General features: G+C 32.3%; 1 protein-coding gene across 2 annotated transcripts in view; it reads left to right on the top strand.

Annotated features, from left to right (window-relative positions):
* LOC114329657 (probable multidrug resistance-associated protein lethal(2)03659) overlaps window positions 1-21163 on the top strand; it is an 86707-nt gene that overhangs the window by 37131 nt on the left and 28413 nt on the right. For both annotated transcript variants that reach the window (XM_050647348.1, XM_050647349.1), the window contains exons 8-9: window positions 14516-14795; window positions 15381-15654. In XM_050647348.1, coding sequence (XP_050503305.1) covers window positions 14516-14795; window positions 15381-15654 — 554 coding nt within the window. The remainder of the gene's footprint in view (window positions 1-14515; window positions 14796-15380; window positions 15655-21163) is intronic.

Raw genomic sequence — 21163 nt, 5'->3', positions numbered from 1 at the left:
GCAAACGTAGGCCTGATACAGAGTCGGAGCTAAAATGTTCACTCCAAACGACTGACACGCAGCATACATTAATTATAAAAGTGTACAGCTGGTTCCTAAAAAAACTGATACGACTCTTGGTAAGATTTGATCATTTTGGGCAGTGTATTAAATACTGACCAATCAAATTTTGATTGGTCTGACATTATATTATATTTATTATGACAGACTAATAATAAAATAAACAAATAAACAACAAACAGCTAATTACATAGTTAATTCATAAATTGTAACAATTATTAAGGTCTAAATTTTGATATTATTTTTAATTCCTACATTTTATAAAGAGTATATAACTGATAGTTTTTATATAAAATAGGGTTGTTGTTATTATTTTTAATATTATTAAGGAATAAAACAAAGGACCTAACTCAACAATATATTAAAGTAAGAATTGTTTTAAAACTGTTGTTCTGCTTACGTTGAAATGGTTTGCTATGGCAATAGTGACCAACCATCTTCTAATTTCGTTACAATTCTTGCTTTTAGTTATTTGCTAACATGTGGAGCCATTTTTGAGGTTGAATAGAATAAGTAATCTGATAAATTTTAAGATTTGGCAGTGACAGTAACACTATTAGGCCTTGGGCCCGCATATACAATTATTATTTATGACCACACCGTTGAAACTTTTTGTACTTGTTATTTTTGTGGAGTCGGACAAATTTTGAGCTTGGCGCATTATGGTAGTGGGGCGTTTGTCTGTCAAGCGGTGACGAAGTTGTCAATTTTATGCAAGAAAAAAATTTATTACCACATTGGTCATTCTATTTTAATCAATGGATTTTATCATATAAACAACGAAAACAATTTTGTCGGACAAAAATATTGGGGCATATGACGCGTCGGACACGCTAAATATGTCAAATTTATGAAAATAATAAATTTATTACCACATGGATAATTTTAACGGTATCTACCATAAAACATTTTTACAATAATGTGGTAACTTTGTCGGACAATTTTCACGGGGCATATGCGCAGTCGGACGCGCCGAAGATGTCAATTTCCTGAAATTTTTTTATTTACAACCATTTTTCCGACAACATTAGTAGGTTATAAGTAATTATATTCTTAATCAAAAAATCAAAGTGTCGGACAAAAATATTGGGGCAACTCGACAGTCGGACAAAAAATTTAATTTTTATTAGTAAAGTATACTTTCAAATTATGCTGGGTTCGTGCATCCCTTATCTTTACAACCATATTTCCGACAAAAGTAGTAGGTTACAAGTAATTATATTCTTAAACAAAAAATGTAATTGTCTGACAAAAATGTTGGGGCAAACGAACAGAAAACTTAATTCTTTTAGGCTATCGACGAGGAGGTATTATCAAAAAAAAATTTTAAAACAGTGTTTCTCGGTTACTTTTAAATCGATTTAGCTGAAAATTGGTACACACACTAAGTAAAGCATTTAAAAGGGCATGACGTAGATCGGAACCTAAAATTTTCTTAAAAAATTTTCCGACAAGAGGGAAACTTTTAGAAAAATTGTGATCTGATAATTTGTGTACATACTTCTTGAACAACGACAAACGTCGTTCTGTATTTTTTCTTGAATTAAAAAAAAATTTTCAGCACATGTATCAGGTTATAAGTAGTTATATTCCAAATCAAAAAATCTAAGTGCCCGACATAAATAGTGGGGCACATCCAAATTCGGACAAAAAATTTAATTTTTATTAATTAACTATACTTTTAAACAATTCTGGGTTCGTGCATCCCTTATCTTTACCACCATTTTTCCGACAAAAGTAGTAGGATACAAGTAATTATACTCTTAAACAAAAAATGTAATTGTCTGACAAAAATCTTGGGGCAAACGAACAGGAAACTTAATTCTTTTAGGCTATGGACGAGGAGGTACTATCCAAAAATATTTTAAAACAGATTTTCTCGGTTATTTTTGAATCGATTTAGCTGAATATTGGTACACACACTAAGTAAAACATTTAAAAGGGTATGACGTAGAGCTATACCCAAAATTTTCCCAAAAAAATTTCGGACAAGAGGGAAAATTTTAGAAAAATTGTGATCTGATATTTGCGTACATACTCTTTGAACAACGACAAACATCGTTCTGTAGTTTTTTTTCCAATTAAAAAAAATTTCCGACACAAGTATCAGGTTATAAGTAGTTATATTCTAAATCAAAAAATCTAAGTGTCCGACAAAAATATTGGGTCAAATCCAAAGTCGGACAAAAAATTTAATTTTTATTAATAAACTGTCTTTTAAACAATACGGGGTTCGTGCAACCCTTACCTTTAAAACCATTTTTCCGACAACATTAGTAGGTTATAAGTAATTATATTCTTAATCAAAAAATCAAAGTGTCGGACAAAAATATTGGGGCAACTCGACAGTCGGACAAAAAATTTAATTTTTATTAGTAAAGTATACTTTCAAATTATTCTGGATTCGTGCATCCCTTATCTTTACAACCATTTTTCCGACAAAAGTAGTAGGTTACAAGTAATTATATTCTTAAACAAAAAATGTAATTGTCTGACAAAAATGTTGGGGCAAACGAACAGAAAACTTAATTCTTTTAGGCTATCGACGAGGAGGTATTATCGAAAAAAAATTTAAAACAGTGTTTCTCGGTTACTTTTGAATCGATTTAGCTGAAAATTGGTACACACGCTAAGTAAAGCATTTAAAAGGGTATGATGTAGATCGGAACCCAAAATTATCTTAAAAAATTTTCCGACAAGAGAGAAAATTTTAGAAAAATTGTGATCTGATAATTTGTGTACATACTCCTTGAACAACGACAAATATCGTTCTGTATTTTTTTCTCGAAATAAAAAAATTTTCAGCACATGTATCAGGTTATAAGTAGTTATATTCCAAATCAAAAAATCTAAGTGTCCGAAAAAAATATTGGGGCAAATCCAAAGTCAGACAAAAAATATAATTTTTATTGATAAACTATACTTTTAAAGTATGCTGGGTTCGTGTATCCCTTATCTTTACAACCATTTTTCCGACAAAGGTAGTAAGTTACAAGTAATTATATTCTTAAACAAAAAATGTAATTGTTTGACAAAAATCTTGGGGCAAACGAACAGAAAACTTAATTCTTTTAGGCTATCGACGAGAAAGTAATATCAAAAAATTTTAAAAGAGTTTTCTCGGTTATTTTTAAATCGATTTAGCTCAAAATTGGTACACACACTAAGTAAAATATTTAAAAGGGTATGACGTAGAGCTGTACCCAAAAATTTTTTAAAAAAATTTTCCGACAAGAGGGAAAATTTTAGAAAAATTGTGATCTGATATTTGCTTACATACTCCTTGAACAACGACAAACATCGTTCTGTAGTTTTTTTCCAATTAAAAAAAATTTCCGACGCAAGCATCAGGTTATAAGTAGTTATATTCTAAATCAAAAAATCTAAGTGTCCGACAAAAATATTGGGGCAACTCGACAGTCGGACAAAAAATTTAATTTTTATTAGTAAAGTATACTTTCAAATTATGCTGGGTTCGTGCATCCCTTATCTTTACAACCATTTTTCCGACAAAAGTAGTAGGTTACAAGTCATTATATTCTTAAACAAAAAATGTAATTGTCTGACAAAAATGTTGGGGCAAACGAACAGAAAACTTAATTCTTTTAGGCTATCGACGAGGAGGTATTATCAAAAAAAAATTTATAACAGTGTTTCTCGGTTACTTTTGAATCGATTTAGCTGAAAATTAGTACACACGCTAAGTAAAGCATTTAAAAGGGTATGACGTAGATCGGAAACCAAAATTTTCTTAAAAAATTTTCCGACAAGAGGGAAAATTTTAGAAAAATTGTGATCTGATAATTTGTGTATATACTCCTTGAACAACGACAAACATCGTTCTGTATTTTTTTCTCGAATTAAAAAAAAATTTCAGCACATGTATCAGGTTATAAGTAGTTATATTCCAAATCAAAAAATCTAAGTGCTCGACATAAATAGTGGGGCACATCCAAAGTCGGACAAAAAATTTAATTTTTATTAATAAACTATGCTTTTAAATTTTCTGGGTTCGTGCATCCCTTATCTTTACAACCATTTTTCCGAGAAAAGTAGTAGGATACAAGTAATTATACTTTTAAACAAAAAATTTAATTGTCCGACAAAAATGTTGGGGCAAACGAACAGGAAACTTAATTCTTTTAGGCTATGGACGAGGAGGTATTATCCAAAAATATTTTAAAACAGTTTTTCTCGGTTATTTTTGAATCGATTTAGCTGAAAATTGGTACACACACTAAGTAAAACATTTAAAAGGGTATGACGTAGAGCTGTACCCAAAATTTTCCCAAAAAAATTTCGGACAAGAGGGAAAATTTTAGAAAAATTGTGATCTGATATTTGTGTACATACTCCTTGAACAACGACAAATATCGTTCTGTAGTTTTTTTTCTCGAAATAAAAAAAAATTTCCGACACAAGTATCAGGTTATAAGTAGTTATGTTCCAAATCAAAAAATCTAAGTGTCCGACAAAAATATTGGGGCAAATCCAAAGTCGGACAAAAAATTTAATTTTTATTGATAAACTATACTTTTAAATTATTCTGGATTCGTGTATCCCTTATCTTTACAACCATTTTTCCGACAAAGGTAGTAAGTTACAAGTAATTATATTCTTAAACAAAAAATGTAATTGTTTGACAAAAATCTTGGGGCAAACGAACAGAAAACTTAATTCTTTTAGGCTATCGACCAGAAAGTAATATCAAAAAATTTTAAAAGAGTTTTCTCGGTTATTTTTGAATCGATTTAGCTCAAAATTGGTACACACACTAAGTAAAATATTTAAAAGTGTATGACGTAGAGCTGTACCCAAAACTTTTTAAAAAAATTTTCCAACAAGAGGGAAAATTTTAGAAAAATTGTGATCTGATATTTGCTTACATACTCCTTGAACAACGACAAACATCGTTCTGTAGTTTTTTTTCCAATTAAAAAAAATTTCCGACACAAGTATCAGGTTATAAGTAGTTATATTCTAAATCAAAAGTCCGACAAAAATATTGGGTCAAATCCAAAGTCGGACAAAAAATTTAATTTTTATTAATAAACTGTCTTTTAAACAATACTGGGTTCGTGCAACCCTTACCTTTAAAACCATTTTTCCGACAACATCAGTAGGTGATAAGTAATTATATTTTTAATCAAAAAATCAAAGTGTCGGACAAAAATATTGGGGCAACTCGACAGTCGGACAAAAAATTTAATTTTTATTAGTAAAGTATACTTTCAAATTATGCTGGGTTCGTGCATCCCTTATCTTTACAACCATTTTTCCGACAAAAGTAGAAGGTTACAAGTCATTATATTCTTAAACAAAAAATGTAATTGTCTGACAAAAATGTTGGGGCAAACGAACAGAAAACTTAATTCTTTTAGGCTATCGACGAGGAGGTATTATCAAAAAAAAAAATTATAACAGTGTTTCTCGGTTACTTTTGAATCGATTTAGCTGAAAATTAGTACACACGCTAAGTAAAGCATTTAAAAGGGTATGACGTAGATCGGAACCCAAAATTTTCTTAAAAAATTTTCCGACAAGAGGGAAAATTTTAGAAAAATTGTGATCTGATAATTTGTGTACATACTCCTTGAACAACGACAAACATCGTTCTGTATTTTTTTCTCGAATTAAAAAAAAAATTTCAGCACATGTATCAGGTTATAAGTAGTTATATTCCAAATCAAAAAATCTAAGTGCCCGACATAAATAGTGGGGCACATCCAAAGTCGGACAAAAAATTTAATTTTTATTAATAAACTATATTTTAAACTATTCTGGGTTCGTGCATCCCTTATCTTTACAACCACTTTTCCGACAAAAGTAGTAGGATACAAGTAATTATACTCTTAAACAAAAAATTTAATTGTCTGACAAAAATGTTGGGGCAAACGAACAGGAAACTTAATTCTTTTAGGCTATGGACGAGGAGGTATTATCCAAAAATATTTTAAAACAGTTTTTCTCGGTTATTTTTGAATCGATTTAGCTAAAAATTGGTACACACACTAAGTAAAACATTTAAAAGGGTATGACGTAGAGCTGTACCCAAAATTTTCCCAAAAAAATTTCGGACAAGAGGGAAAATTTTAGAAAAATTGTGATCTGATATTTGCGTACATACTCCTTGAACAACGACAAATATCGTTCTGTAGTTTTTTTTCTCGAAATAAAAAAAAATTTCCGACACAAGTATCAGGTTATAAGTAGTTATGTTCCAAATCAAAAAATCTAAGTGTCCGACAAAAATATTGGGGCAAATGCAAAGTCGGACAAAAAATTTAATTTTTAAGTTATGCTGGATTCGTGTATCCCTTATCTTTACAACCATTTTTCCGACAAAGGTAGTAAGTTACAAGTAATTATATTCTTAAACAAAAAATGTAATTGTTTGACAAAAATCTTGGGGAAACGAACAGAAAACTTAATTCTTTTAGGCTATCGACGAGAAAGTAATATCAAAAAATTTTAAAAGAGTTTTCTCGGTTATTTTTGAATCGATTTAGCTCAAAATTGGTACACACACTAAGTAAAATATTTAAAAGGGTATGACGTAGAGCTGTACCCAAAACTTTTTAAAAAAATTTTCCGACAAGAGGGAAAATTTTAGAAAAATTGTGATCTGATATTTGCTTACATACTCTTTGAACAACGACAAACATCGTTCTGTAGTTTTTTTTCCAATTAAAAAAAATTTCCGACACAAGTATCAGGTTATAAGTAGTTATATTCTAAATCAAAAAATCTAAGTGTCCGACAAAAATATTGGGTCAAATCCAAAGTCGGACAAAAAATTTAATTTTTATTAATAAACTGTCTTTTAAACAATACTGGGTTCGTGCAACCCTTACCTTTAAAACCATTTTTCCGACAACATTAGTAGGTTATAAGTAATTATAATTTTAATCAAAAAATCAAAGTGTCGGACAAAAATATTGGGGCAACTCGACAGTCGGACAAAAAATTTCATTTTTATTAGTAAAGTATACTTTCAAATTATGCTGGGTTCGTGCATCCCTTATCTTTACAACCATTTTTCCGACAAAAGTAGTAGGTTACAAGTCATTATATTCTTAAACAAAAAATGTAATTGTCTGACAAAAATGTTGGGGCAAACGAACAGAAAACTTAATTCTTTTAGGCTATCGACGAGGAGGTATTATCAAAAAAAAATTTATAACAGTGTTTCTCGGTTACTTTTGAATCGATTTAGCTGAAAATTAGTACACACGCTAAGTAAAGCATTTAAAAGGGTATGACGTAGATCGGAACCCAAAATTTTCTTAAAAAATTTTCCGACAAGAGGGAAAATTTTAGAAAAATTGTGATCTGATAATTTGTGTACATACTCCTTGAATAACGACAAACATCTTTCTGTATTTTTTTCTCGAAATAAAAAAAAATTTCAGCACATGTATCAGGTTATAAGTAGTTATATTCCAAATCAAAAAATCTAAGTGCCCGACATAAATAGTGGGGCACATCCAAAGTCGGACAAAAAATTTAATTTTTATTAATAAACTATACTTTTAAAGTATTCTGGGTTCGTGCATCCCTTATCTTTACAACCACTTTTCCGACAAAAGTAGTAGGATACAAGTAATTATACTCTTAAACAAAAAATTTAATTGTCTGACAAAAATGTTGGGGCAAACGAACAGGAAACTTATTTCTTTTAGGCTATGGACGAGGAGGTATTATCCAAAAATATTGTAAAACAGTTTTTCTCGGTTATTTTTGAATCGATTTAGCTAAAAATTGGTACACACACTAAGTAAAACATTTAAAAGGGTATGACGTAGAGCTGCACCCAAAATTTTCCCAAAAAAATTTCGGACAAGAGGGAAAATTTTAGAAAAATTGTGATCTGATAATTTGTGTACATACTCCTTGAATAACGACAAACATCTTTTTGTATTTTTTTCTCGAAATAAAAAAAAAATTTCAGCACATGTATCAGGTTATAAGTAGTTATGTTCCAAATCAAAAAATCTAAGTGTCCGACAAAAATATTGGGGCAAATCCAAAGTCGGACAAAAAATTTAATTTTTATTGATAAACTATACTTTTAAATTATGCTGGATTCGTGTATCCCTTATCTTTACAACCATTTTTCCGACAAAGGTAGTAAGTTACAAGTAATTATATTCTTAAACAAAAAATGTAATTGTTTGACAAAAATCTTGGGGCAAACGAACAGAAAACTTAATTCTTTTAGGCTATCGACGAGAAAGTAATATCAAAAAATTTAAAAAGAGTTTTCTCGGTTATTTTTGAATCGATTTAGCTCAAAATTGGTACACACACTAAGTAAAATATTTAAAAGGGTAGGACGTAGAGCAGTACCCAAAATTTTCTTAAAAAATTTTCCGACAAGAGGGAAAATTTTAGAAAAATTGTGATCTGATATTTGCTTACATACTCCTTGACCAACGACAAACATCGTTCTGTAGTTTTTTTTCTCGAATTAAAAAAAAAATTCCTACTCATGTATCAGGTTATAAGTAGTTATATTCCAAATCAAAAAATCTAAGTGCCCGACAAAAATATTGGGGCAAATCCAAAGTCGGACAAAAAATTTAATTTTTATTGATAAACTATACTTTTAAACTATGCTGGGTTCGTGTACCCCTTATCTTTACAACCATATTTCCGACAAAGGTAGTAAGTTACAATTAATTATATTCTTAAACAAAAAATGTAATTGTCTGACAAAAATGTTGGGGCAAACGAACAGAAAACTGAATTCTTTTATGCTATCGACGAGGAGGTATTATCAAAAAAAAAAATTTAAAACAGTTCTTCTCGGTTATTTTTAAATCGATATAGCTGAAAATTGGTACACACACTAAGTAAAACATTTAAAAGAGTATGACGTAGAGCTGTACCCACATATTCTAAATAAAAAAATCTAAGTGTCCGACAAAAATATTGGGTCAAATCCAAAGTCGGACAAAAAAATTTAATTTTTATTAATAAATTATACTTTTAAACTCTGCTGGGTTCGTGCATCCCTTATCTTTAAAACCAATTTTCCGACAAAGGCAGTAAGTTACAAGTAATTATATTCTTGAACAAAAAATCTTATTGTCTGACAAAAATGTTGGGGCAAACGAACAGAAAGCTTAAGTCTTTTAGGCTATCGAGGAGGAGGTATTATCAAAAAAAAATTTAAAACAGTGTTTCTCGGTTTCTTTTGAATCGATTTAGCTATAAATTGGTACATACGCTATGTACAACACTTAAAAGGGCATGACGGTGAGTTTTACCCAAAAATTTCCAAAAAGATTTTCCGACAATAGGGAAAATTTCGGAAAATTTTTCTAAAATTTTGGAATGTTCTCTACGTTACGTCCTTATAAACATTATAAGGAGTATTTCTACAAATTTTCAGTTTGATCTATGTAGATCTAACCGAGAAAAATAGTTTATAGTTCGCTTTGGTCTCCTTGATGCTTATTATTTTTTTATATCCCAGAGAACGGCTGTTCCCGTACATGCGACACTATATTATAAAAGAAATTTTCGATTTTCTAAATGTGACTGAATTGAAAAAATTGGGCCAAATCCAATCTTAAAATATAGGAAGAGAGATATGTCAACCATCCATTTTGGTACAAGGGTGTGGATGTTACGGCCATTCCCATTTAGGGTCTGTTTTTCGTTCTCGTCCCCAAATCTCCCAAAAATTTCGAAAATTTAAGTCCGATTTTCAACGCATGTTTAATTTTGAAAATTCTTCTCTTCTTCTTCTTCTTTTTATATAGACATTACTCTGTCTGTTTTTCAATGTGCCTCCAGTAAGTTGTCATTTCATCTTTTTCGTGGTCTTCCCCCTGATCGTCTTCCTATTGGGGAACCGTCTCTGTCCGTTCTTACTACTCTATTTGTTGTCATTCGGCTTATGTGGTCGTTCCATTCTACCCTTCTGCTTTTCATCCAGTTATTAATGTTGTCCACCTTGCATCCCCTTCATATATCTACACTTCTAGCTATATCCCACAGCGTCTTACCATTGATTTTTCGCAATGTTTTCATCTCTGCTGTTTCTATAGCTTTTTTTGTCCTTTCTGTATCAGGTTGTGTTTCTGCCGCGTATGTCATTATTGGTTTGATGAATCTTTTGTAAATTCTGCCTTTCACTTCTTTTCTGATGTTTTTATTTCTCCATATTGTTTCATTCAGGCAACCTGCGGCTCTGTTTGCTTTATTCATCTGATCTTCCACTTTTGTTTCGAGCTTTCCGTAGTTGCATAGTTTGATGCCTAGATATTTAAACTCCATGACTTGTTCTATTATTTGACTCTCCAGCTCTAATTTACACCTTATTAGATCTACTGTTGTAACCATGCATTTAGTCTTTTTTGGGGAAATTAAAATGTTAAATTTTCTAGCGGTTATATTAAATTCGTGCAGCATACGTTGTAAATCATCTTCACTTTGAGAGATTAGTATTGCGTCGTCTGCATAGCAGATTATTTTAAGTGGTTTTTCTCCCATTTGGTATCCTTTTTTTGTTATTTTATAATACTTTTAATAATATACTTTTTTAATACTTTTTTTATTATTTCGTCCATGATCAGGTTGAACAACAGAGGACTCAGGGAATCTCTCTGTCTTATCCCATTGCCATTTTGAAAATTGTATATATCATTCAAAAGTTACCGATCTCAGAAATTTTACTCAATTTCTATTTAAAAAGGGGAAAATGTTTTGTATGTTTGTGTGTATGTTTGTGGAAAAGTTATACCGATCTGAATTTCTTTTCTATGTTTTAAGAGGGGGTCAGGGCCGATTCAGAACCGGTATAGCTTGTGACTTTCGACCACCCATAAGCCAGCTGTAGGACTTGGTAGGTACAAAACGGCATATTTTTTGGGGGTATAAATCTTAGGTTCAAGAAGAGACAGGAAAACCAAAAGTGCACCAAATTAATAGCGTTGAGTTAAGCTTTCAAATAGTGCTTAAGTGGTTAAGATCAGAGATACACACGGCTCAGTACAGCTGAAAAACCGAAAAACTAAACTTTGAAAATTTTGGTTTTTAGACAATTACTCAAAATTTCAACCTACAAATTGCGCCAACAAATAAGGAGGACTCCAGATGCGTCTATCGGTGTATACCTCTATCTGGAAAAATTCGAATTTTTAAGTTATAGCTTTCATAAGTGTGATCAAATCTATTTCCTATAGGAAAACCGGTTTTTCAAGCTCAATAATCCTATAATACCTTCGGTTATCCTACTTGACCTTGGATGCATCAGACACTACTTCTCAATACGTTTCAAACTCATATTTAGTGATCAAATTCGGTAATACGATTAGAAGGTATCTAGTTCCAAAAGTATAATCCATTTGATCATTATCGCCGAAATGGTTTATGTAGTTGTAGTGGTTGCGACGCTAAATTTAGATAGATTTATATAAAAATAGAGCAATACGAGTTCATTTACCGGCCATTAAAATAATTTTTTATTCTATTTCGAATAGAAAAAAAACTCTAGTGTACATTCGATGGACACTAGATCATTTGAGAGATAATCATAGAAGGCGACCATATATATCTTAACGTGGAATCGAGAAACAATACTGAATGTATTTCATTTAATTTATATACAGGTAAAATTTCGTAAATAATGGGCCATAGCTTAACGTCAGGTTCCTGAGGTAAAAATAGACCGATTTAAGCTTAGTTAGTTAGCTTAGATTTAAACTTATCTTAGTACAAATTTTATAATAACCGAGATACAGGATATCAAAGTTAAAATTTTTTTTATATATTATTGAATATTTCCTGACAGGTATGAGATAACAACATGAAATTTGGTATGTGGGGGTTTTTGGATCGAGAAAACTAAATTCCCTACCAAAAATTATGTATTGCCCAGAGGGCGCCACATACGCCTTTCAGCACTCATTTATTACGTTCAATTTTTTTTATACCTCACTCTGTATAATTTTGACATTAAAATTTTTATTTTCCTATTATTTTTACTTAAAAAAGGTATACTTCTTTGATCTCCCTAAACTCAACCGTTTTCGAGATAAACGCATTTTAAATCTGCGATACACCATCATTTTTAGCATAATATTAGCATAATATATAGCAGTTCTCAAATTTATGTCACTGCATCGCAAATTCCATTTGAAGAAATTTGCGATACATTTTTGGATAATTTTATGGTTTTAAGTTATTTTTCGGGTGTAACTACAATGATATTATGCTAAAAATGATGGTGTATCGCAGATTTAAAATGCGTTTATCTCGAAAACGGTTGAGTTTAGGGAGATGAAAGAAGTATACCTTTTTTAAGTAAAACTAATAGGACAATAAAAATTTTAATGTCAAAATTATACAGAGTGAGGGATAAAAAAATTGAACGTAATAAATGAGTGCTGAAAGGCGTATGTGGCGCCCTCTGGGCAATGCATAATTTTTGGTAGGGAATTTAGTTTCCTCGACCCAAGAAACCCCCACATACCAAATTTCATGTTGTTATCTCATACCTGTCAGGAAATATTCGATAATAAATAAAAAAAAAGTTTAACTTTGACACCCTGTATCTCCAAAACGCCCCATTATTTTTGTCCGACAAGTGATCCAATATGCATTACACATGTAAAAGAACAGCACAAAATAAAAATGACATCTGTGGTAATAAATAAAAAATTTTCAGGAAATTGACATCTTCGGCGCGTCCGACTGTGCATATGCCCCGTGAAAATTGTCCGACAAGGTTACCACATTATTGTAAAAATGTTTTATGGTATATTCTGATAAAATTAGCAATGTGGTAATAAATTTTTTATTTTCATAAATTTGACATATTTAGCGTGTCCGACGCGTCGTATGCCCCAATATTTTTGTCCGACAAAATTATTTTCGCTGTTTATACGATAAAAACCATTGATTAAAATAAAATGACCAATGTGGTTATAAATTTTTTTCTTGCATAAAATTGACAACTTCGTGACCGCTTGACAGACAAACGCCCCACTGCCATGATGCGCTAAGCTCGAAATTTGTCCGACTCCACCCAAATAACAAGTACAAAAAGTTTCAACGGTGTGGTCATAAATAATAATTTTATATGGGGGCCTAAGAACTATATGTAAATAACAAATTTTATCCTTCAAAATACACTGCTCAATTTTCTACAAAATATGCTTTAAGAGTCGTATCAGTTTTTTTAGAAACCAGCTGTACATCACGCGGCCGGTCGTCGTTCCGAGTGAAAATTTTAGCTACAGTACTGTGTTACTCTACTTTCACGCGTGTAAATTACAAAAAAATATATTTATAATCTTTAGTTAAAATATAACCATTAAACTGATAATAGATATTTTTTTGTAAATAATTAGCTTGTACTTTAAACTTACTTCTACGCTTTGAAAGAATTAAAAAAAATTATAAACACAGCAGTAATCGTATGTTTATTTTGCTGTTTCATAACTTTTCTACAAATGGTTGTAAAAAAGTATTAAAGCATTCATTTTCAAGATATTTGAAATGCGCATTTTAGCTATTTTTTAAAATTATAATATAATAAAAACTTTCTGAGAAACGTTAATTTGTTTATAACTATTTTTTTAAACATTTAAAGATTATGCAAAAAAATAAAAAATTCATATTTTGTCGACAAAATGTTAAATAGGCATCTCATCTTTATAAGATTTCAAAGCTTGATCAGTGTATCATAATTATTTTGGTTATTATTGCGACCGTAAATTATTAATTAACAATTGAATTGTTTCTAAAATATTCGTTTAATTTTCATCAGCTTCTGGAACTATAATCTAAACCAAAAAGGCTTTTAGGTCACCAAATTTTTTAATTATTGGTAGATAATTACTTATCTAAAACTTTATTTGAAAATTTAAGATTTTGTTAGGAAAACCCGCATTTTTCGAGGAAAATTTTCGTCGGAGCAGATCGAAAAAAACGCGTCTCTATGCAGAATTTAATCACGGTGAATTTTTTTTTTGGGTGTTTTTGTCGTAAAGTTAAAATCTTCGGAGTTATAGAGCAATAATTGAAAAAAACACGATTTGTCGGCGCCATTTTGTTTATAAAAAAAGTAGCACACTATCTGCGGACTTTGCATACCTATATTATTAATATATAGGATCTTATAATTCGAAATAACTTTTCCCAAAAATGACCTATTCTCCGATAATCAGCCCAGACTATTTACTTGGGGTCTCATTAATGGAATTCTCTAGTGGGTCATTGAAAGGTAGCTAACGTAATATAGCTCCCGGAGCGAACCATGGCCGGTGAGAGAAATCCTGTCTGTGTAGACTGTAGAGACTGTAGAGTTTAGGTGGGCGTACGACTGTCGACAGCGTTTCTCATCGGCAATGATTCGTTCCGGGAGCTGTCTTTCTTATTTTATTGAAGTTGTGAATTAGTGAATAGTAAATAAGACATTAATATCTTGAATTATATTTAGGCTCGGTTCGACAGAATATTCTCTTTGGCAGGGAATTCAACTATCAAAAATACAAACAAGTAGTTAAAGTTTGTGCTCTTAACAGAGATTTCGGCATTCTTCAGTTTGGAGACAGAACCATCGTTGGAGAAAGAGGCGTTTCTTTGAGCGGAGGTCAAAGAGCTAGAGTGAATCTTGCGCGATGTGTCTATAAAGAAGCCGACATTTATCTCTTGGATGATCCTTTATCTGCTGTTGATATTCAAGTCGGACAACAGCTGTTCGAAGGGTGTATAAGAAGGTACGTATTTCTATTAAAGACTACGAATAAAAAAGTTATTGAAAGAACATTGGGTCAAGTTATTAATAGTGTTTAGTTTAGAAATCATTGTATTCTTAACTTCACAAATTGTCTGGAAATTATTCCAGTCCAATTATCCAGCGAGTTAATCTAGTACAGTACTGGACTGGATCATATCATCTACATTATTCCAGCCATTCAAAAACTGTAAGATGGGTAACACTATAGTGGCAATGCCTTAATGCCATAATCAAGCACTTGATTGGCCGTTCACACTATTCCAGTGAGGCTGGATGGAATAGTCAAGCTAGAATGAAAAATAGACTGTCATTCCAGTCAACTGAACTGGATTGATCACTGGGAGGGAACGATGACAATGCTAGATTAGGTAGTACCTATTGAATGGCTTCGTCGTTCACCAGATTTGTACCAACGTCTTTAACTTTAACTATGTATTAAAAACCTGTTCAACTTGGTAAATTAAGTGAATTTTGGTTATTTTGCAAACTAGAGGTGTTTTGAAATAACTGTATCATTCATAGGTTTCTGTTTTTGATTTTTTCTATAATTTTCTTATTCTTATAGATACCTCAAAGATAAAATAGTAGTATTAATAACTCATCAGTTGCAATATCTAAAACGAGCCGATCATATCGTCATAATGAACGAAGGTGTTATACAGTGTCAAGGAAGCTATTCAGAACTAATGGGTAGAGAAGATATGCCAGTGTTTGCTACTGTTTTAAAAGATGCTTCCTCTGCGGCTCCCATAGAAGAAAAAGAAATTGAAAAGTTACTGAGAAATATCTCTGTGACGAGCGCCGCATTTCAAAGTATGATAGATATAGAAGGAAAAAAGGTGACTGTCTTAATAGCAGTGGTGGATCTATGAGTGGGGATACTGGGGATAGGGGAAATTTCTCTCCCAAGAAGGTCCAAAATTCATGAAACTTACACCATAGACAGACAAATTTAACCCAACAAACCCGCTAGTTAGGACAATAGAGAACTTGCACATTTTTTTATTACATAATAATGTTCAGTTTTGTATAAAAATGAGATTTCCAAAATTTCACGCTTCAAAAACTCATAATAGAGAGATATTAACCTATAAAATTCTATTTGTTGATAAAAACATAAATATAAGTGAAGTTAGACGCCTTTCTTTTCTTGTTTCTTCACATAATTTGACAAATTTGTCACATTTTTGACACGTTACGTCAAAATAAAGGATCCTTTATTAAAAAATTTTTGTCCTCTATTTTTCCTTAAATACGGGCGGCCTGTATTTTATTACAGGACAAAAATAAAGGACGTGATACTGCGCTTGCGTATATGTCAAAATAAAGGATCTTTTATTAAAGGACGTTGTTAAATAGGGTTTCGATATCTCTCTAATAACTCTCTAATAACTTAGAAGTACAAATTTAAAGTCTTCTTTATCTTAAAATAGTTCAAACGACCCGTGACGTCACAGAGTTTGACTATGTGGTTCAGTTTACGGTTATATTTACGTATATTCTTCTTCTTCTTCTTCTTCTTTAGTTTATTGGCCTCCACCTACTTGGGTATTTAGCCAGATCGTCGTCGGGGAATAAAGGAAAAATATTTATATTCTAATGACATTTATCTTATGTCATTGTAATAAAATATACCAGTTTGTTGAGATTGCAGTTTGATACAGTTTTTGAAGGAAAGGAAAGAAGGTTTACTATTGAAAATAAAACCATTTTGTAAAAGTACAAATTTTCTATGAATAGTTCAAACGATCAAAAACATTTGTAACGTCACATAACTGTATTTTCTACTGACGTTACTAGTTTTGTTCCAACACGACCCAGAAACCGTCCACAAACGATCACCGTCCTGCGCAATACCATGGAACATATTAATTCAACGAAACGGTAATCTGACGGTTCTTGGTCGTGTTGGAACAAACCTTATAATGTCTAATTTAAAATTATATATACAATTGGTGTAGAATGTAAACATACAACCCTGTGACGTCACGACGCGTTTTGGGGTGGCTGGTATAAGTTGAATTTTTAGTCGTCTTTAGGGGACAAACGAAAGACAAACAAAACATTTTTATTTTTGATACATGTTCTAAATTATGTTCTGTTGTGATTTATACCATTTTTTCGAATTTAAAATTTTATGCAAGTTAACTATTATGCATGTAAGTTATTATTTATGTTTTTTCCACGTTTTTCTTTTTATGTCTTCTGGTTTGTGTTTCATTGGAAGTTCCCCCTCCCCCAACCAGACACATTTCTAGATCCGCCACTGCTTAATAGTTATATTTGTTTATTATTTTCCTTTTATTTGGAATTTGGAACAAAATGTTACCAAACAAAAAACATTTAATAAAGTCAGGGAATATTGTAATGATAAGCTCTATAAAATTCGACCATTCGTAGATTTTCTACGAAATTCACTATATCGGGAATATGCCGAAAGAATTGCTAATATCTGAGTTCATCACAATACCAAAAAACCCAACGCAATGAAAGTACCCCGCACAAACCTTATGGAAATTAGGTCCTAGTGGATTTCGTTCATACTTTGGGAAAATACTCTTTGAAGCATCCTGATAAAAAGTTCTAATGGGCACAACTCAATCGTATGAAGGATTTTCAAGATATAGAAGCACAAACTCGGAAAATTATAAGATTTACTGAGTATTCCAATTCCCTGAGTTACTTATCTGGCAACATGTAGAAGTTTGGATCAAGGAAAAGTACTAGTAGTCTAGGATTTTTTCCTGGCTATCCAATGGCGACCTTTACTTTGACCTTGACCTTCAACGGACGTCATCTTCTAGAGTTTCGAGGGTTTTCGGCATTAAATTGATATAAACAGATTACTCATGGGTTTTTGGGATCGCTAAACACGAATATGCCATCAGAATTTACCTCCGGAGGACGTGGTGGCCAGGGCCACTGCACGGGACGTCATCTTCTAGAGTTTCGATGGTTTTCGGCATTTAGTTGATGCAAATGAATTACTGGAGGGTTTTTTGAGGCCGCTACACACGAATATACCACCAGAATCGACTCACGGAGCACCAGGTTTTCAAGGTCAATGAAAGGCGCTCCTGGAGTTTCGAGGGTCTTTGGTACTACATTAATGCAAACGGATTAGTTATAGGTTTTTAGGGTTGCTGAACACGAATACATGATCAGCACAGACACAAGAGCAACTGGTGCCTAAGACAGGTTATCTTCTGGAGTTAAAAACCTAAGAGTAATCCATTTGATTCCTCCGAAACTCCAGAAGATAACCTGTCTTAGGCACCAGGTACTCCTGTGTCTGTGCTGATCACGTATTCGTGTTCAGCCACCCCAAAAACCTATAACTAATCCGTTTGCATTAATGTAGTACCAAAGAGTCTCGAAACTCCAGGAGCGCCTTTCATTGACCGTGGAAACCAAGTGCTCCGGGAGTCGGTTCTGGTGGCATATTCGTGTTTAGCGACCTCAAAAAACCCTCCAGTAATTCATTTGCATCAATTAAATGCCGAAAACCATCGAAACTCTAGAAGATGACGTCCCTTGCAGTGGCGCTGGCCAGCACGTCCTCCGGTGGTCAATTCTGATGGCATATTCGTGTTTAGCGATCCCAAAAACCCATGAGTAATCTGTTTATACCAATTTAATGCCGAAAACCCTCGAAACTATAGAAGATGACGTCCGTTGAAGGTCAAGGTCAAAGTAAAGGTCGCCATTGGACAGCCAGGAAAAAATCCTAGACTACTAGTACTTTTCCTTGATCCAAACTTCTACATGTTGCCAGATAACCAGTAACTCAGGGAATTGGAATACCCAGTAAATCTTATAATTTTACGAGTTTGTGCCTCTATATCTTGAAAATCCTTCATACGATTGAGTTGTGCCCATGAGAACTTTTTATCAGGATGCTTCAAAGAGTATTTTCCCAAAGTATGAACGAAATCCACTGGGACCTAATTTCCATAAGGTTTGTGCGGGGTACTTTGAAGAATATACATAGAACGATCAGCTTGATGAACCATGTTTTAAAACTCTCCTTGGGAGTGATTCATGAACTGTCTACAAAAAACTAGACGAGAGAATAATAATAGGAAACCAACTGGGATTTAGAAAAGGCTTTGACACTAGGGAGGCATTATTTACTATACAAAAATTCATAGAACGGTGTCGAGCTATTAAAAAAGTACTAGAAGACATCAATTAAAGACATATCAATTGAAGGGGTCGGCGCAATAAGGGACCTAAGCCTCATTTGAAAAGTTTTGAGTAAATCACGTCTGAAGTTTTTGACAAAATCCTGAAATCATATTTTTATATTTCATAATGTTTACCTTAATTCCTTACAAACATAATAAATTATTAAATATATTTTTTCAAAGAAAGATACAAAATGAAACTGCATTTTTTAAGAAAAAAATTATTAAACAAATAAAAGTGGCTTATGACCTTTTTGAAAATAACAAAATAATTTTGAAAATAGCAAAATAAATCATTCTAAAATCAAGAATGTACCTACAATATTATTTTCTATTAAAAAAATCGGTTTCATCATCCCTGTCTACTTCCTCTGCTTCATCAACTTGGTTATAGCCTTGTTCAATGTTACTTGTACTGATTCTAATAATACTGAGATAAAACTGCTAGTTTGTGAGAGGAATATATTGTAAAAGTTTCTTTATATCCTGAATTTTTTATGTTCAGTACTATTGGTCCTCCATATAGGTACATATATATTTTTTAAGCTTTTTGTTGTCACCAAACTTTACAACCCTCTTACCAACATTTACTTCATCAAACGCTCCATTTAGGGTGTGTTTAATGAATATGGAATTTGGGTCTTCGCTATCGAACCAAGAAGGGACCAAGCCACCTACTAAATAAAATACTTTTTTGATCTTAAAACGTGTTATTGACAAATTAATTTAAATAGAATATTAGTGTTAATGGCTCTTTATCAATAAAAAAATTTAAAACAGGTTATTTATGGTGACGTTTTACTAAAAAAGTAAATTTAATGTTATTATAACTTATTAAGACACAAGCCACATATCCTACAGCAAGAAGGTCTCAAGCCACTAAAATGTTTACATACTTACCTTTTTCGGAGAAGATTCATCACTTTCACTGGATCTCGTGTGCGGAGACTATTCTCGATCCTTTACATTACAGAATCGTCAAGAGTCAAAATCCGAACCTGAACTACTGTATTTTTCCTTATAAGATAATTGTTTTTCTTTCAACACTCTTCGATCATATGTCGCCATGTTGATTTTATTGTGGCTTATGACGTTCTTGCTTAAAAGTTTTCCATGATTTTGCAAGTCGGCACAAGGTCGTTATAGCCTGGTGGCCACATCTATTGCCCAATAGCCGTAAAACTTCGCTGGTGGCTTGAGAACATTGTTACAGAGCCTGTGTTACTAAAATCTTCAAATTTCAAAAAATGTGGCTTAGGTCCCTTATTGCCCCGAGCCCTTCAATTAACGGAACACAATGAATAATCTCAGATATGCAGACGATACAATACTCCTTGCGGATAGCAGAAAAGGGGTGCAAATTTTGGTTGATCGCACTATGCAGTACTGCAAGAGATATAGAATGGCTCTGAATACAAAACAAACAAACAATCATGATTTTCAGTAGGTAAGAACAAGATTGAAGACAAAGCAATCTACGTTAAAGAAAAGCTTTATAGGCCTGGATCCCGCGTACCAAAAAAAGTTTATTAATAGCAAGTTGAAAATTTGTTAATAGCTTAAGGGTGTCTAGTCGGACAAACTTTGATGTACGGGAACACTGGAACCAGACATGTTTTAATTGTGGAACAGGTACAGGTTTCGAACGTCAGACTACGAAAACGTCTCATGTATTTTGTCGGACAGAACTTCCAATTTATTGATTTGTTACCCTTTCATTAAACTCTCATGCAAAAATCAGACTGCTATTTACCACCAACATAATTCCTGTCATTTAACATGTTCTACGTGTCGGACTTATTAAAATGCCCAACATATTTGTCGGACAAACAATTATATAAAGTTTGCTGTGGAATAAACTTAAAAACAACCTACTAGTTTTCACAATCATAAACTTGTCAAGATGACACGTTCCACAATTAAATTCACGTTCCACAATTAAAACTTCCCCTGTTCCAGTGTTCCCATGCATTAAAGTTTGTCCGACTAGACACAATTAAGCTATTAACAAATTTTCAGCTCGATATTAATAAACTTTTTTTTGGTACGAGGGATTCAGGCCTATTAGAGAATGTACCCTGATATAATTACTTGGGATATGAGCTAAATAAACAATGGCTACGCAGCCATTAAATAAAATGACGCATTGAGATGGCTACAA

Source organism: Diabrotica virgifera, chromosome 3, assembly GCF_917563875.1.
Source record: "Diabrotica virgifera virgifera chromosome 3, PGI_DIABVI_V3a".
Lineage (NCBI taxonomy): Eukaryota > Metazoa > Arthropoda > Insecta > Coleoptera > Chrysomelidae > Diabrotica > Diabrotica virgifera.
The sequence above is the reverse complement of the archived record's forward strand: the minus strand, read 5'-3'. Positions and strand labels throughout refer to the sequence as shown.